Genomic DNA, 15708 nt, shown 5'->3' with positions numbered 1-15708 from the left:
TAGAAGGCACAGAAGCCTACAGTAGAATTGAAGAACAAATCACTGCCTCCTCCTTCCCACATTCATGGAATTTGGTCAAGTGCAAGTCTGAACCCAGCAAAGTATGTCAAGTATCTGTGGGACAATGCACAGTGAAAAGCTGTAAATACAGTGGTTTTTTTTTTAAGAAATAGCATTTTAAAAAGAATTGCTTCAGTATTTTTTATTCCCTTCCTTTAAAAGTATTCGATAAAAGTAGAATTTATGGATTTAATTGGATAAACACATACATGCACATATTGAGAGACCAAACCCGTTGTGTGTGAAACAGTTAAAAAAACCATTATTAATGACAAATTTAAATTTAATTTATTTATTAAAATAAGATAATGAGAAGAACTGGGCTTACAATAAATGGTTTTCTCTCAGAGCAATAAAAACAAATTAAAACTCATATCAGCAAGGAAAAATCCTGTATATGCCAAATTTCCTTATAGTGCATCTCAGAAAAAAAGGGTTGTGTTTTTCAGTCTATATTACTGAACCCTCCAGGTGCTGTAAGAAACAAGTCTGAAGTACCCAATAAGCTTCTTATGTTACCTTATGAAGATTGTAGCAAGATTGTGCCAGCTTCTGGGGAGTAGTGCTAGTTATAATATACATCTCATCTTAAAATGATTTTTTTCTTCTATGTGCAAAATTATTTGTAGTGATGAAACTTTAACCACAAATATTAAGCGATTATGACAAATGCTCAGTCGGGGACACTTCCATGAACTTGCATTTCCCTCTTCCCTTAAGTCATTTTTATAAATTGGCATTTTACTTATGATTTCTCCAAGCCAGAATGTTCTTAAGGTATAAGAAAAACAGCACCATTTGCATTGCCTTTTCTCAAATGCTGTTGCTATACAAAAAATAACAGTTTGTTCAGCAGAATGCAAGAGTTGAAACCAGAAAAGTAATACTTTTTTTCCTTTGTCTTTTTTTTTTTTTTTTTTTGCATATGGGGGGGAAAAAATAAGGCTCAAGTGCATCTATAAAAAATAGCAATAGAACTTCTGTTTATACAGTCTGTGCACTATTTCCATAAGATAAACTGTAGCAAAAGGCAACACGGAGTTTTGTCCCTGTAGGCTTAGAACAGCAGAAATTCATTAGCAGCTCACTCTTAAAATTGGCACCCAGGGGAATCCCACGCTGGCTGTTCAATTCTGTAGACTGAAGCTTTCAAAACACAACTGCTATAAAATAACTGTTATTGGGGAGAACTGTGAAGACTGCATGTGGATCTCCTAGAACACAGGTAACTTTGTTGAAGTCAATGTGCAGGAATTTATGTCCTGGGTATGAGTTGCACGATGCAGAGAAGGCTCTGAAGCACTTCGGTTAATTTTGGGTAAAGAATGTTGCAGCAGTTCAATGGAAGACAATATCTGGAAGACGATGGGGAAAGGAAGCAAGAAATGTTTTTATTTTTCAGAAATAACACATTCACATAGACTATATTTTGAATATTATATTCAGCACATGAACATTAGAAAGACATTAACATTAAAGGTAAAGGTAAAGGTTCCCCCGCACATGCGTGCTAGTCGTTTCCGACTCTAGGGGCCAGTGCTCATCTCTGTTTCAAAGCCGAAGAGCCAGCGCTTGTCCGAGGACGTCTCCGTGGTCATGTGGCCGGCATGACTAGACGCCAAAGGCACACGGAACGCTGTTACCTTCCCACGGTAGTGGTCCCTATTTTTCTACTTGCATTTTTACGTGCTTTCGAACTGCTAGGTTGGCAGAAGCTGGGACAAGTAACAGGCACTCACTGTTACGTGGCACTCGGGATTTGACCCGCCAAACTGCTGACCTTCTGATCGACAAGCTCAGCGTCCTAACCCACTGAGCCACCGCGTCCCTACATTAACATTACAGATACAAAAAAAACCCTTCGAATCTATATAGGTTTAGTTTCAGTTGATGATCATGGGAATAATTTATGAGCTGGTAATTTTGTACATTTTGAAAATTAAAACACTGATTATCATTCATTACAATATAACATGATCATTCCAAATCAAAGAGCTCCGTGACAGAGCAGAATTTTTATTTTTCAACTTGCAATTCACAGAATGTATATGCAATTTTTTCCCCTGATCTTGTTTTATTCAAATGTATCGTAAAACTATACTCAACCTGTGGAAAAAGAGGTCTCTCTTCCCTCACTTTTTTCACACAATCTGCTACAAGCCTCTTCATAGCTTTTGGACAGTTTTTGTATAGTTTGCTGAGATCAGGCGATGTATAACCACGACCAACCATGAAAATGATCTACGAATTACAAATAAATACATACATGTATGTCAACTTTATAAATGTGCATCAACTTTTCATAATTCTCATGAAAAAAATGAAGGGGGGAAAAAAGAGTCAATAAGCAGCTGCCAAGCTCTGGGCGGCAGCCTTTCATACAAAAAGGATTCCTCCAACCCTTTGCATTTTCCAGCAATAGCCATTACTACTGCACTAAATTAAGTTCCATCAGAGTCACTGCCAGGCTAAGAAAAGAAAAATACAATTAGTGAAACAGACTGTTATGGCATAAAAAAAGTGGATGAAAGGTGCTAGAATTGCAAACTATAGCTGCCATCTCGAGCAAAATGTAAAAAACCATTCTATATTAATTCACATCGAGGAGTAAATAATTAGAAGGATGTGCTGATGCAGAGTTAGCCTACATTGCACCTATTCAGTTCTGCTACTGGAGAATGGAGGTATAACTTTCCTGAAATGTAGACCTTGCTGAAGCATTTGTTTTCACCTTACAACATAGACTGTAGAAGCTAACCAAAGAGTAGGAAATCTTTATCCATTAATGTCTAACTGCTGTACTCAACAAGTAGGACAATTGGGGGATTCAAGCCGTGACTAGACTTCCAAGCCTTCTCAAGGCAGATACCTTTGCTCAGCAACGAACATTGTGCTTCTTAAAACTTCCTCACTGGACAGAGCTTTTAGACTAGACTAGACTAGACCAGGTTGACCAAGTGCTCAGAGTCCAACTGACAAAAGGGGCACAAGGCACCCGTAGATATAAATTTATACCCCTAGATATAAATTCCCTTTCATCCCTTGAAGAAAAAGGCAGGAATGTATCAACTTTACTGCTGCATAGTGGCACCATTTTCAGTCTGTTTATTAATCAGCAGCCAGGAACGGGCTTTCACATCCTCCATTTGGTGCCCAAGAATTGTCCAATTTAATCACAGCATTTCTTCCGTGGATTTGGAATGCTTCCAGTCAAATCCCTCCTTCTTTAGCTTCCATTTGGGAGGAAGGCTACTCATTTATTATGCTTGCTAGAGGAAAGTGGCAAATGAAAATGTTAAAATCTAGCATGCTCTGATCATTCTCTGATCATTCTCTTTAGCGACTGGATTAGTTAAGATTTTTTTTTTTTACAAAATTAATTCCATCATATCTCACTCTTCTGAAACAATTTCAGACCTTTCTCCCAACTAGCATAATGATTCATGATCTCTGGGTAAAATAGAATACAAAAGGGGAAGACCAAGGAAAATTAAAGGAAGTTCTTGGAATATGCAATGTGAAAACACCAATGAGCATAGTTCAGTATAGAGGAATTCTAATTTTGTATTTTTAATACATGAATCCTGTAGAGGCTCACAAAGAAGGAGCTTAGGACAAAGATGATGGCATTACACTGGCTTGAGGCACTGTAAAACAGGAACCATTGCAAAATTATTGAGAAAATATGCAATAACATACAAGATAGATATGATCCAAATACAATTCTTATCTGTGCATATTTTTAGTCTGTTTTTAATGGGAAAATCTATATAATTTAAAAACAAAACTTGATCCAAAAATTTTTGTTGTTAGTTGCGAAGTCGTGTCCGACCCATCGCGACCCTATGGACGACGTTCCTCCAGGCCTTCCTGTCCTCTACCATCTTCTGGAGTCCATTTAAGCTCACACCTACTGCTTCAGTGACTCCATTCAGCCACCTCATTCTCTGTCGTCCCCTTCTTCTATTGCCCTCAATCTTTCCCAGCATTAGGCTCTTCTCCAGTGAGTCCTTCCTTCTCATTAGGTGGCCAAAGGATTTGAGTTTTAGCTTCAGGATCTGGCCTTCTAAAGAGCAGTCAGGGTTGATCTCCTCTAGGACTGACCGGTTTGATCGCCTTGCAGTCCAAGGGACTCGCAGGAGTCTTCTCCAGCACCATAGTTCAAAGGCCTCAATTCTTTGGCGCTCAGCCTTTCTTATGGTCCAACTTTCACTGCCATACATTGCAACTGAAGACCATAGCCTTGACTATACGCACTTTTGTTGACAGGGTGATGTCTCTGCTTTTTAGTGTGCTGTCAAGATTTGCCATTGCTTTCCTCCCGAGGAGCAAGCGTCTTTTAATTTCTTGGCTACAGTCCCCATCTGCAGTGATCTTGGAGCCCAGGAAAATAAAATCTGTCACTACCTCCATTTCTTCCCCATCTATTTGCCAGGAATTGAGAGGGCCAGATGCCATGATCTTGGTTTTCTTAATGTTTAGTTTCAACCCAAGTTTTGCACTCTCCTTTTTCACTCGCAACAAGAGGCTCTTTAGTTCTTCTTTACTTTCTGCCATTAGAGTGGTATCATCTGCATATCTTAGGTTGTTGATGTTTCTTCCGGCAATCTTAATTCCAACTTTTGATTCATCTAGCCCTGCCTTTCTCCATGATGTGCTCTGCATATAAGTTAAATAGGCAAGGCGACAGTATACAGCCTTGCCGGACTCCTTTCCCAATTTTGAACCAATCAGTGGTTCCGTGTCCAGTTCTCACTGTTGCTTCTTGGTCCGCATATAGGTTTCTCAAGAGACAAATAAGATGGTCTGGTACGCCCATCTCTTTAAGGACTTGCCACAGTTTGTTATGATCCACACAATCAAAGGCTTTAGCATAGTCAATGAAGCAGAAGTAGATGTTTTTCTGGAACTCTAGCTTTCTCCATGATCCAGCGTATGTTAGCAATTTGATCTCTAGTTCCTCTGCCTCTTCGAAATACTGCCTGTACTTCTGATAGTTCTCGATCCACATACTGCTGGAGTCTAGCTTGTAGGAATTTAAGCATAACTTTACTAGCATGTGAAATGAGTGCAATGGTGCGATAGTTTGAACATTCTTTGGCACTGCCTTTCTTTGGAATTGGAATGTAAACTGATCTTTTCCAATCCTGTGGCCACTGTTGAGTTTTCCAAATTTGCTGGCAAATTGAGTGTAATAATAATAATAATAATAATAATAATAATAATAATAATAATAATAATAATAATAATAATAATAATAATAATAATAATAATGATTTAATTTGTATACCGCCCTTCTCCCGAAGGACTCAGGGCGGTGAACAGGGCAATAAATACTAAAATACAAAGATACAAAAATTAAGAAAAGATTAAACATAATGCCCTATGCAATACAACAATAAATTACAATACATTAAAAACAATAATAAGACCCAAACCCATCAGACCAGGCCGGCTTGTTCAAACAAATAGGTCTTTAGATCACGTCGGAAGGAGCGGAGGTCGGGAGCCATCCGGAGCTCAACCAGTAAACGGTTCCACAAATCCGGCGCACCCACAGAGAAGGCCCTCCCCCTGGGGGTCACCAGTCAGCATTCTCTGACGGGTGGCACTCTGAAGAGGCCCTCTCTTTGGGAGCGCACTGGGCGGAGGGAATTGATGCCAGCCGCAGGTGCTCCCTAAGGTACTCCGGACCCATGCCATGTAGGGCTTTAAAGGTCATTACCAGCACCTTGAATCTCACCCGGAAGACAACTGGAAGCCAATGCAGCTCACGGAGCAAAGGTGTAACATGGGAGTATCGGGAGACTCCCAACACGACTCTCGCGGCTGCATTCTGTACCAGTTAGAGCCTCCGAGTGGTTCTCAAGGGCAGCCCCATGTAGAGAGCGTTGCAGTAGTCTAACCGAGAGGTCACGAGCGCATGAGTGACCGTACGCAAGGCATCCCAGCCTAGATAGGGCCGCAACTGGCGCACCAGGCGAACCTGGGCGAAGGCCCCCCTAGTCACAGTTACTATATGATCTTCTAAAGAAAGCTGTGAGTCTAGGAGGACTCCCAAGTTGCAGGCCCTATCTACGGGGGGTAATGACTTACCCCCCCATAGAAAGAGATGGAATACTCTGGGTTTCCCGAGATGCCGATACGCACAGCCACTCAGTCTTGTCAGGGTTGAGCCAAAGCCTGTTCCTCCCCATCCAGACCCGAACCGCCTCCAGGCAATGGGACATCACGTCGAGGGCATCACTGGGGTGGTTTGGGGTCGAAATAAAAAGCTGGGTATCATCAGCATACTGATGATACCCAACTCCAAAACCACGAATGATCTCACCCAGCGGCTTCATGTAGATGTTGAACAGGAGAGGCGAGAGGACCGACCCCTGAGGAACTCCGCAAACGAGAGGCCTCGAGGCCGATCTCTGCCCCCCTGCCAACGACTGTGAACGTCCCAGGAGATAGGAGGAGAACCACTGAAGAACCGATCTCTGGTCCTCCCTATTCTATTGTTTTCTTCTATTTCTTTGCATTGTTCATTTAAGAAGGCATTCTTATCTCTTCTAGCTATTCTTTGGAATTCTGCATTTAATTGGGCGTATCTTTCTTTTTCTCCCTTGCCTTTTGCTTCCCTCCTTTCCTCAGCTATTTGCAAAGCTTCCTCAGACAGCCATTTTGCTTTCTTGCATTTCTTTTTCTTTGGGATGGTTTTAGTTGCTACCTCTTGTACAATGTTGCAAACCTCTGTCCATAGTTCTTCAGGCACTCTGTCTATCAGATCTAATTCCTTAAATTTATTTGTCACCTCTACTGTATATTGAACAGGGATATGATTTAATTCATACCTGACTGGCCTAGTACTTTTCCTTACTTTCTTTAATTTAAGCCTAAACTTTGCAACAAGAAGCTCATGGTCTGAGCCACAGTCAGCTCCTGGTCTTGTTTTTACTGACTGTATAGAGCTTCTCCATCTTTGGCTGCAGAGCATATAGTCAATCTGATTTCTGTGTTGACCGTCTGGTGATGTCCATGTGTAGAGCCGTCTCTTGGGTTGTTGGAAAAGAGTGTTTGCTATGACCATCGTATTCTCTTGACAAAATTCTATCAGCCTGTGCCCTGCTTCATTTTGTACTCCAAGGCCAAACCTGCCTGTTATTCCGGTTATCTTTTGGCTTCCTACTTTGGCTTCCTACTCCAAAAATACAAAGCCCCTTATCAAAAAATAATAATTTCTCACCTGATCTCTATTGTTAATATTTGAATAGGGTAACTCTCCTGTCATCAGTTCGTATAGTACTATTCCATAAGAATACACATCTGATTGAAAGCTGAATGGATTGCTGTCTTGCATTCGAATTACTTCTGGTGCCTTTAGAAAACATAAAATGATTTTAAAAAAATAATAATAATGGAACAACCTACCCCAAAACCTATACTTCTCTGTCCACACCCACCCGACAACCATAATTTCACAGACTAGAAGAGTGTTAAACTTTGAAAATAATTTTCTAATGCAGTTAAATTGGGTCCAAAAACATACATACATTCCCATTCACTATTACCTTTCATGGAAAAGGAATAAAAAGTAGAGTCCACTAAATTAAAGGTCATAGGTTTAAAAAAATCATGAAGCATAATTTAAAGTGAATGGTTGGGTATAGACTACTTTATCTTACATTTTTCTCTTTATGATATCTGTCAGTGAACAGATAGCTGACCAGCAAATTAAATTAAGAATATGCACCTAAGACTGTGCACCTCTACACAGGATTTTCAAAGGAAATATCCCGTGTTGCCTATAGAATTGGACATATACAGAAGACTGTGATCAGATCTTTCCCCAGCACCAATCTTATGCATGGAAATAATGGAAGGTTGAAAAAAATACTACCGGTTGCAATAGGGAAAGATCCCTCACATTCCAAAGGCAGGGGTGGGAAGTGTCAATTTTTGCATAAGTGCAGGCTATATAGTTTGGACCTGAATCCAAATGAGATCAAAGCAAAATTATTAATTTGTTTGAGAAGCCCTGTATTCTGTAAACACAAATATACTATTAACACTGCAGCACCAGAAACCTGGTTCTTTCGTAACAGCAAAAACAGTTGTAATGGGATAGAAAGCACTACATTTTGGGGATTTTTTTCCCAAATTTGTTGTATATAAATAAATCCTCATTCACGTTGGAGCAATGATGCATAATTTAATCGTCTTTTTCACTTATATTGGAGACCTTACCATCCAGAGGACAGATCCTGTCGGTTGTTCCACCTGTTGAGAACCACTCCATCTGGATTTCACTGTTGCCAAACCAAAGTCTCCTATCTTCACTGTTCGGTCTTCATGAAGAAATATATCTTCACAATTGTTAAGGAACACATCTAGACCATAATTTGAATTACCAAGCACTGTCCCACTTGCAAGTAGGTCAGCCAATCTGTTTAGGCTGTCCATAGTTAATTATAATATTTAATTAATGTACTTATAAAATATATGTTAATCGAAGGAGCCACTTATGTATACTTCTTTATCAGCCTTTCAAAAAGATAACTACTATTTATGCTTATGTCTATGGAGATTCTCAGTCATCCAGGTCTTCAGCTCTTGGATGAGAAGTGAAACTTCTTCAAAGAAAAACAAGGAAGTCCAGTTGCCTCTTGAAAAAGCACATTTGAGATATTTATGCTTGTGTTTTGCTAAATAAAAAGATCATTGTTTGCCCCTCTTCCCATCTACAAAATTCAGTCTCTCTAAACAGGCCAACAACCCTTTCCCTCTTATTACTGTCATTTTGTTTTGAGAGAAAGACTAAGGAATACAGTGTGTATTTCTTGAATGTTTGGCACTCACAGGACTTATGATATGAACATTTTATTATTTACTGTGTGTATTTATGAATATTTTTGTTCTTTAGTTCTCTAGAGTAATTAAATTATCAATTTTTGCAGAGAAGTATTGTCTTAAGGCCACAGTATTTCCAAAAAATGCTTCATAAGAATTTGTCCATTAGCATGAAGTCTAACAATTACATATGAGCACTTTTCCACCAGGGTCTACACGCAGTGCGACTTTTTGATATTAAATTTTCAGCCCTAATTCGTATCAAAATAGCAAATGAATGCAAAAAGATTCATTTGTTTTGTCAACAGCAATCATCTTGATCTCATGAAATTACTACTCTTAGTTAGCAGTAGTAAGCTTCTTTATTGCTTTAATCAATTGACTACTAGAAATCTCTCAAGCAGAAAGGATACTATTTGATTTCATGTCTCTGTGTATTATATTCTTTGCATGCAAGTAGCTATAAATAGAATTTGATACATTTTTAGAAATTTTGAAAGCAATAAGCAGCACAATTTCCCCAAACTGTTTTAGACGAACAATTCTACCCATCTTCTTTCCATACAAAGAGAAATACAGGAAGCTCTCAGTTTATGACGACTCATTCAGGAGCTGTTTTGTAAGTCACTCTTATTCCAAAAGCTTTATCTCCTCAGGAGCCCAAGTAACAGAGTATAAGATCCCAAGCATCTCATACTCCATAGCATCCACCCCTCCCACTTGTGTGGCGCTGCAGCAGCCGGTTTTGACTTGTGGCAGAAGCCACCCCCACCCGACTGCCACTTGCATCGTGCCACAGCAGCCACTGATGAGCTATCCAGATTTGTGATTTCCTGCTGGCTTCCTCACTGATTTTGCTTGTTGGAAGCTGGCAGAAAGTTGGAAGTCCTTGCTTAATGGCAACCAGAGATTGCTACCTGATTACCCAAATATCAATACAAGCAATGATGATGTTACCTAGTTTGGATAATGAAATGTCTGCAGGAAAACCACCAAGCTCAGAAAGCACCAAGGACCCCCTCATTTCAAACCTGAGCTACAAATATTCTTATTAGACTACTATCTCTAAGCAATGGGGTCACTTGACATCACAAGTGACCCCATCATTTTTCTTCTACTGAGCAGTCAACCACACTTCAACAACCTCTTAATGCAACAAGTTCCGTTATCATTAAGCCTACTCACTCCATTCCTTGTGCTGTCTGTCTTGCAATATCAATACGTTGTAACATTGGAAACTTGGTCTCCTGAACATGCAGGTGTTTATATAGGCTACTTCCTTCACACCACTGTGTGACAATGGCCAGGTTATCTTTAGTCATGTAGCCCATAAATAGTAGAATATTAACATGCCGAGTTTTCCTACCAGAGACAAATAAGAAAACATGTTCAGCTGAACTTTTAAACATCTTAACATCAATAAAAAATGCTGAAAGTCCAGCTCCACATACAATGTAATGTAAAACAAATGTGTGATACAAATGAACTTCTAAAGTCCTCAATATTGACATTTAGTATTGTTTTGCTATAATTCCAAATAATATTCTTTTAAGTTATTTGGACTGCTTTTATTGGTATATGGTAGAACCACATGGTTCCCCAACATGCTAGAGTCCCTTAATTTGTAAAGGAGTACTTAGCAGTTTATTTCATTGCTTTCCATTTATATCTCACAGCATTTCATATTGTTTCCCATCTACTTAATATCTTCATAAAATCACAGATTAAGACCACTAACAATATTAACACTACTGCACCTGTAGAAGGAGTGGCAGAACCAGGGGGCAGAGTCAAAAGAGGAATCAGCCTAGAGAATCTACATAGCCACAAATGAAATAAGTCGAACACCCCTTGAATTTCGTTGACCGTTATCTAATGCCAAGATAGTTGAATAGATTCCTCTACATTGGCATGGTTAATAATAAACCAGTTTATTTGGAATTTCCTGTGTGGTCCTGATTTTCCATGCCTGACAGTACTAAAATTTGGATCATTTGAAAAGCAGAGCTTTGGGCACACAGCCCATTATGTGTCACCACATAAGCAACTGGGACAAATACAGCTTGGAATCAGGCTTTAATACGGTCTGTTGCCAAAAGATAATACAGCTATTACAGTATCTTAACCGAGGAGAGCATTAAAATTAACTGTCTGGTTATTAACTAACAACTGATAAATTGTAAAAAATAGTCTTTCACAGAGACTCTCTCAATATAGTAAATTAACAGGAAAGTTATGAAACATTTTAAGAGACTGAAATATCTCAGAACTGTTTTCTATGCTGAATAGAGTTTAATATTCGAAAGAACTATTTTCCATGCTGGAGAGTTCAGTATTTGAAAGACAAACTGAAAAGAAGTACAGCTGCCATCTCTAGTTTTTCTGTATGAGAGAAGGGTGGGTTAAAAACATTTGGGTGGGTGGATTAAAAACATTTGAAGCATAGCTATTTAATTTTTGAATACTTTATATTTCTGGTCCAATAATGAGTCCCAAACTCAGTCCTTTGACTTTGGAATGGCATCAATTAAAATTTAAGTTCATATAGAAAACATTACCATTGGGTTAAATTAATTACTATTCTGACTTTTTAAAGTAAATTTGAGTCTTCTTCGTGGAAATTGCTTAGCAGAACTCTAAGACCATTGATTTTCACTTAATACTTATCTCAATAGGTTTTGAATAGATCAAATTATTCCTCAAGCAATGTGAAAAAGACAATGATTTCTGATAGATTTGTCCTCACTTTATCCCAGTAAAACCAGAAAAAAAAGCATTGCATCTTTCCATCATTTAATATCACTTCCACAAATCAGAAAGAGTCTTCACATTAGCCCATTACAGCACCTTTACATCTGTTCTTCCAGATGTATTTCTTCAAAATTGTAGGTCAGGTACTACTGTGCTTTGTAGAAATATTCAAGACGTATATATTTCTCCAATCATAAAATTAGGCAGAACTGAGGATGACAACTTATATTAACTGATGAAGAGGAAGAAATCTTTGGTAGTTAGAATCTATATATTGGCTATGATGGAATGTACATATTGCTTAAAGCAGGAAAGTCAAGTATTGCTTTATGTTAATAAATTTTATATGTTTTTATATATTACCTTCGTGTGTGTGTGTGTGTGTGTGTGTAGGTGTACACACACACATACACACATTTTGATGTACTTATTTTATTACTGATAGTTGCTTTAATCTGTAGGTGCAATACATTGTATTTTAAACTTTACTACAGTCTAAGCAACAATACTGGCAGGATAATTTTAAGAAACAATGTTTTCTAACAATGACATTCTGGAATTTTCTCCATTTTATTTTACAACATAAAATTCCAGGAATCTGGAATAAATGCAACATTATAGCTAAACTCAAAGTTGTTACTACCCATGTATATAGAGACTACATTAGAGCAGAGGTCCCCAACCTTTTGGGCACCAGGAGAAAGGTTTTTCCGCGGACCGGAGAGTGCATGGTTTTGTATGCTGCCTGCATCCAACGGGTGGGGCTTTGCTTGTTTGTGCGGACCAGTTGCTGGAATGCCATGGCCCAATATTGGTCCACAGACGATGGGTTGGGGACCCCTGCATTACAGTACAAATATGTGAACAAAGCATGCTGATTTCAATGCCTTTATTTTAATTCCTAAAATGAAAAAGAACTATCTTCTATATAGATAGCTCCCCTTGAAATATTTGTCAAAATTATTACATTAACAATGTTCATTTTTTCATCCTGGAGATCTATCTCACGAAGAATCAACATTGACTTGATAGAACATAATTAATCAATCAATCAATCAACCAACTTTCTTTTTTATTCTCCTCACCAGCCCTTTCAAGTGTATTAAAATTTCAGTAATATTTTACCTTAATACAGCTACTTCATTTCTAAAGGCTTGGAATTGTTCTGGGGTTGGATCTACAACCTTTAGTATCTTTACTGCTACATCACCTGCAAAAATAATCAATAATAAACATAACACCAAAATCATTCATGGAAGTCTCAAATGCAGAACTTTTATGTATATACACAACAGCTGTTATGATAAGGGATAACTTGAAAACAATATGCCAGTTACAGTGGAAAGTACAAAACTAGAAGTTTAACTATTCTGCATCAGGCTGTTTCATAAAAATGTACACTCCTTGACAGACATCTATAAAATGGACTTTTCAGACTGAAAAGCACAAAAGCATTTTTTCCCCTCAGAGACAATACTAGTTTAGCTAAAATCAAAGTGGTTTGAATGAAAAATGCTCCGTTTTTATTTTGAAACAACTCAGTTCCAGTGTGGAATAAACTGTTTTGATACAAGCTCTCTGAATTGGCCTCTTTTGACCCAAAGATATAGTGTTGAACTCTAAATATCCCAAAGAACCAAGATGTGGATTTCACATTATAAACAACTATTTTGCCCTCAAAACAAATTCAAATTTTAAGCAGTTCATATATAAAATATTTACATACCATTAAATATATTATTCAGTTAACTAATATTTTTAAAATTGTCGTTAAAGAACTAATTAATTGTAGAAAGGCATTTGTATTGATCACATCAAGCTATGTGTTTAGTAAAATAGGAATCCCAGAACATCTAAGCACATTGGTTTGTGCTTAAATTGTAAGCCACCCCGAGTCTTCGGAGAAGGGCAGGATATAAATGGGATTAAAATAAAAAATAAATAAAAATCTTACTGTCCACATGATAATCATATATACAGGTCAGGAAGCAAAAGTACAGACAGAATATGGCGATACAGACTGGCTCCAGGTTGGCAAAGCAGTGAGACCCAACTATATACCCTGCCTTTATTTATTCAGCCTATATGCTGAATATATATTAAGGACAGCTGGATTGGAAGTTGATCATTTAAAACTGGAGGAAAAGGGTCAATAAGCCTGAACTATGTTGATGACACTACTCTGATAACCAAAACCACAAAGAATTTGCAAGCTCTAATGATAAAAGTCAAGGAGCAGAGTAAAAAGCTGGAACTAAAATTATTATAAAGAATAATAGACTAATGACAACAGGCAAAATAACCAGCCTTAGAACTGATAATGAAGATACTGAAGTTGTAGTTAATTGATCCTAAAAGACAGAAGCTATCAGCAATCAAAAAATACGCCACAGACTACCACTTGTAGAGCAGGAATGAATGAAGGAAGGAAGGAAGGAAGGAAGGAATGAATGAATGAATGCTATGATGTGTCTATACCAGGGGTAGGCAACCTCGGCTCTTTTATGACTCATGGACTTCAACTCCCAGAATTCCTGAGTCAGCATAGCTGAGTCAGCATAGAATTCTGGGAGTTGAAGTCCATGAGTTATAAAAGAGCCGAGGTTGCCTACCCCTGGTCTATACCTACAAAAATTACAATAGGGCAAGCAATTATATAACCTATGACATAGAACATTCTCTGTTCTATGGAAATAAAACTGAACTTTGAAGAAGTAGGGTAGGAAGAATGTTGATGCTTTTGAACTTTGGCATCAGAGAAGACTTCTGAGAACATGGTGGTCATAATGGAAAAAAATCTATGTGGCTACTAAGAATCGACACTCACGTAATGGCACATAGCCAATCAAAAGTTAAAGAACATAGTTACATATAGTAAATGATTGTGTAAAAAACAAATACTGTACATCTCTTTGCAGATGGTATGCTAAGTATTCTTAAGAATCTGCACAGAGACAAATATCGGTTGTGCTTTAAATAAAGTACAGATCAGAGTGCAAAAATCTCCATCGGCTATATAACCTGAAGATTCTTTCAGTTTGTGAAGCAGCAACCTTCTCACCTTCCCTCCCTTACCTTGAATGCTGCCAGCCGACACTGTTAAAATGTAGAAAATTCTCAGAACAAGTTGCACAATGGCCCAGGGGTCTATTCAATTAAAAAGAAACAGTGGGAGGTCTCACACAGAATACCCAAGCACATGGGGGCTGTTAAGTAGCTCTTTGGATCCTAGCCACTGTTTCATTGTTGGAAACTCTCCCAGTCTTAAAAGGTTCAAACAATAGCATATATAACTTTCCCCTCATAAGAGTAATGGAAAGGATGTGTTGAAGCACAATTTTTATGGTGGAAAATGTCAATAATTGTCCTGGCCACTCTGAGCAGAGAAGCATCCTCTAGCAAATATAATACATAGCTAAGCTTCTTCTTAATATGAAAGCTGGGCCAAACCAGTAATTCCACTTTCTCCCGGTCTTTTCTGCTCTGGATTCGGCAAAGATTGGATGCTCTTATTTAAAGGCAGCAAGGATCAAACCTGGCTAGCATGCATCTAACAGCTCTTTTTGAAAATCTATCCACTTAAGTAGCAGTCAGTGGGGGGAGAACAAAAGAATGGAGCTGCTTGAATGCTTCTAAAAGACAATTTTTCTGGTTTTTTTAAAAGTCTTTATTTTTCTTAATTTTTATATATTATATTAATATAATTTTTATATTAAATTTACATAAAGTTCAACAACATGGATGAAATGGATTATACTGCTATGTATGTACTTAGTCTTAGATGTATCTATTCTATTCCTTCTCCCTTTTTTTCTTTTATTACTTAACTTTTCCAAAATGTAAAAAAGAAAAAAAAGAAAAAGAAAACAACTTAGATCTCTGCAGAATTCATTAAAAATCTGTAGTTGAAAAGGCTATGGCATTTATCTGATAAAGTTAAATGCTTGGAGAGCATTTTGCTATGCTTTTAAGTTCTTAATCATCAAATCTAGTCTCTTTTTATTCTGGCAAAATAAGAAATAATCTTTCTTTTGGGAAGGATTTGGCTCTTGTTGCCCTTAG

At 37.9% G+C, this 15708-nt stretch overlaps 1 protein-coding gene across 7 annotated transcripts in view; it reads right to left on the bottom strand.

The window, feature by feature from the left end:
- Window positions 1-336: 336 nt before the first annotated feature.
- RAF1 (Raf-1 proto-oncogene, serine/threonine kinase) overlaps window positions 337-15708 on the bottom strand; it is a 62575-nt gene continuing 47203 nt past the window's right edge. For all 7 annotated transcript variants that reach the window (XM_083352667.1, XM_083352663.1, XM_083352664.1 and 4 more), the window contains 7 exons: window positions 12772-12856; window positions 10081-10257; window positions 9309-9355; window positions 8293-8411; window positions 7292-7423; window positions 2167-2301; window positions 337-1415 (listed from right to left, as the gene is read on the bottom strand). In XM_083352667.1, coding sequence (XP_083208793.1) covers window positions 1275-1415; window positions 2167-2301; window positions 7292-7423; window positions 8293-8411; window positions 9309-9355; window positions 10081-10257; window positions 12772-12856 — 836 coding nt within the window. In that variant the 3' untranslated portion in view covers window positions 337-1274. The remainder of the gene's footprint in view (window positions 1416-2166; window positions 2302-7291; window positions 7424-8292; window positions 8412-9308; window positions 9356-10080; window positions 10258-12771; window positions 12857-15708) is intronic.

This window comes from Vipera ursinii (assembly GCF_947247035.1).
Source record: "Vipera ursinii genome assembly, chromosome: 2".
NCBI classification, from domain to species: Eukaryota; Metazoa; Chordata; class Lepidosauria; order Squamata; family Viperidae; genus Vipera; species Vipera ursinii.
Note: the sequence above shows the minus strand (reverse complement) of the source record. Positions and strands in the feature narration are given on the sequence as shown.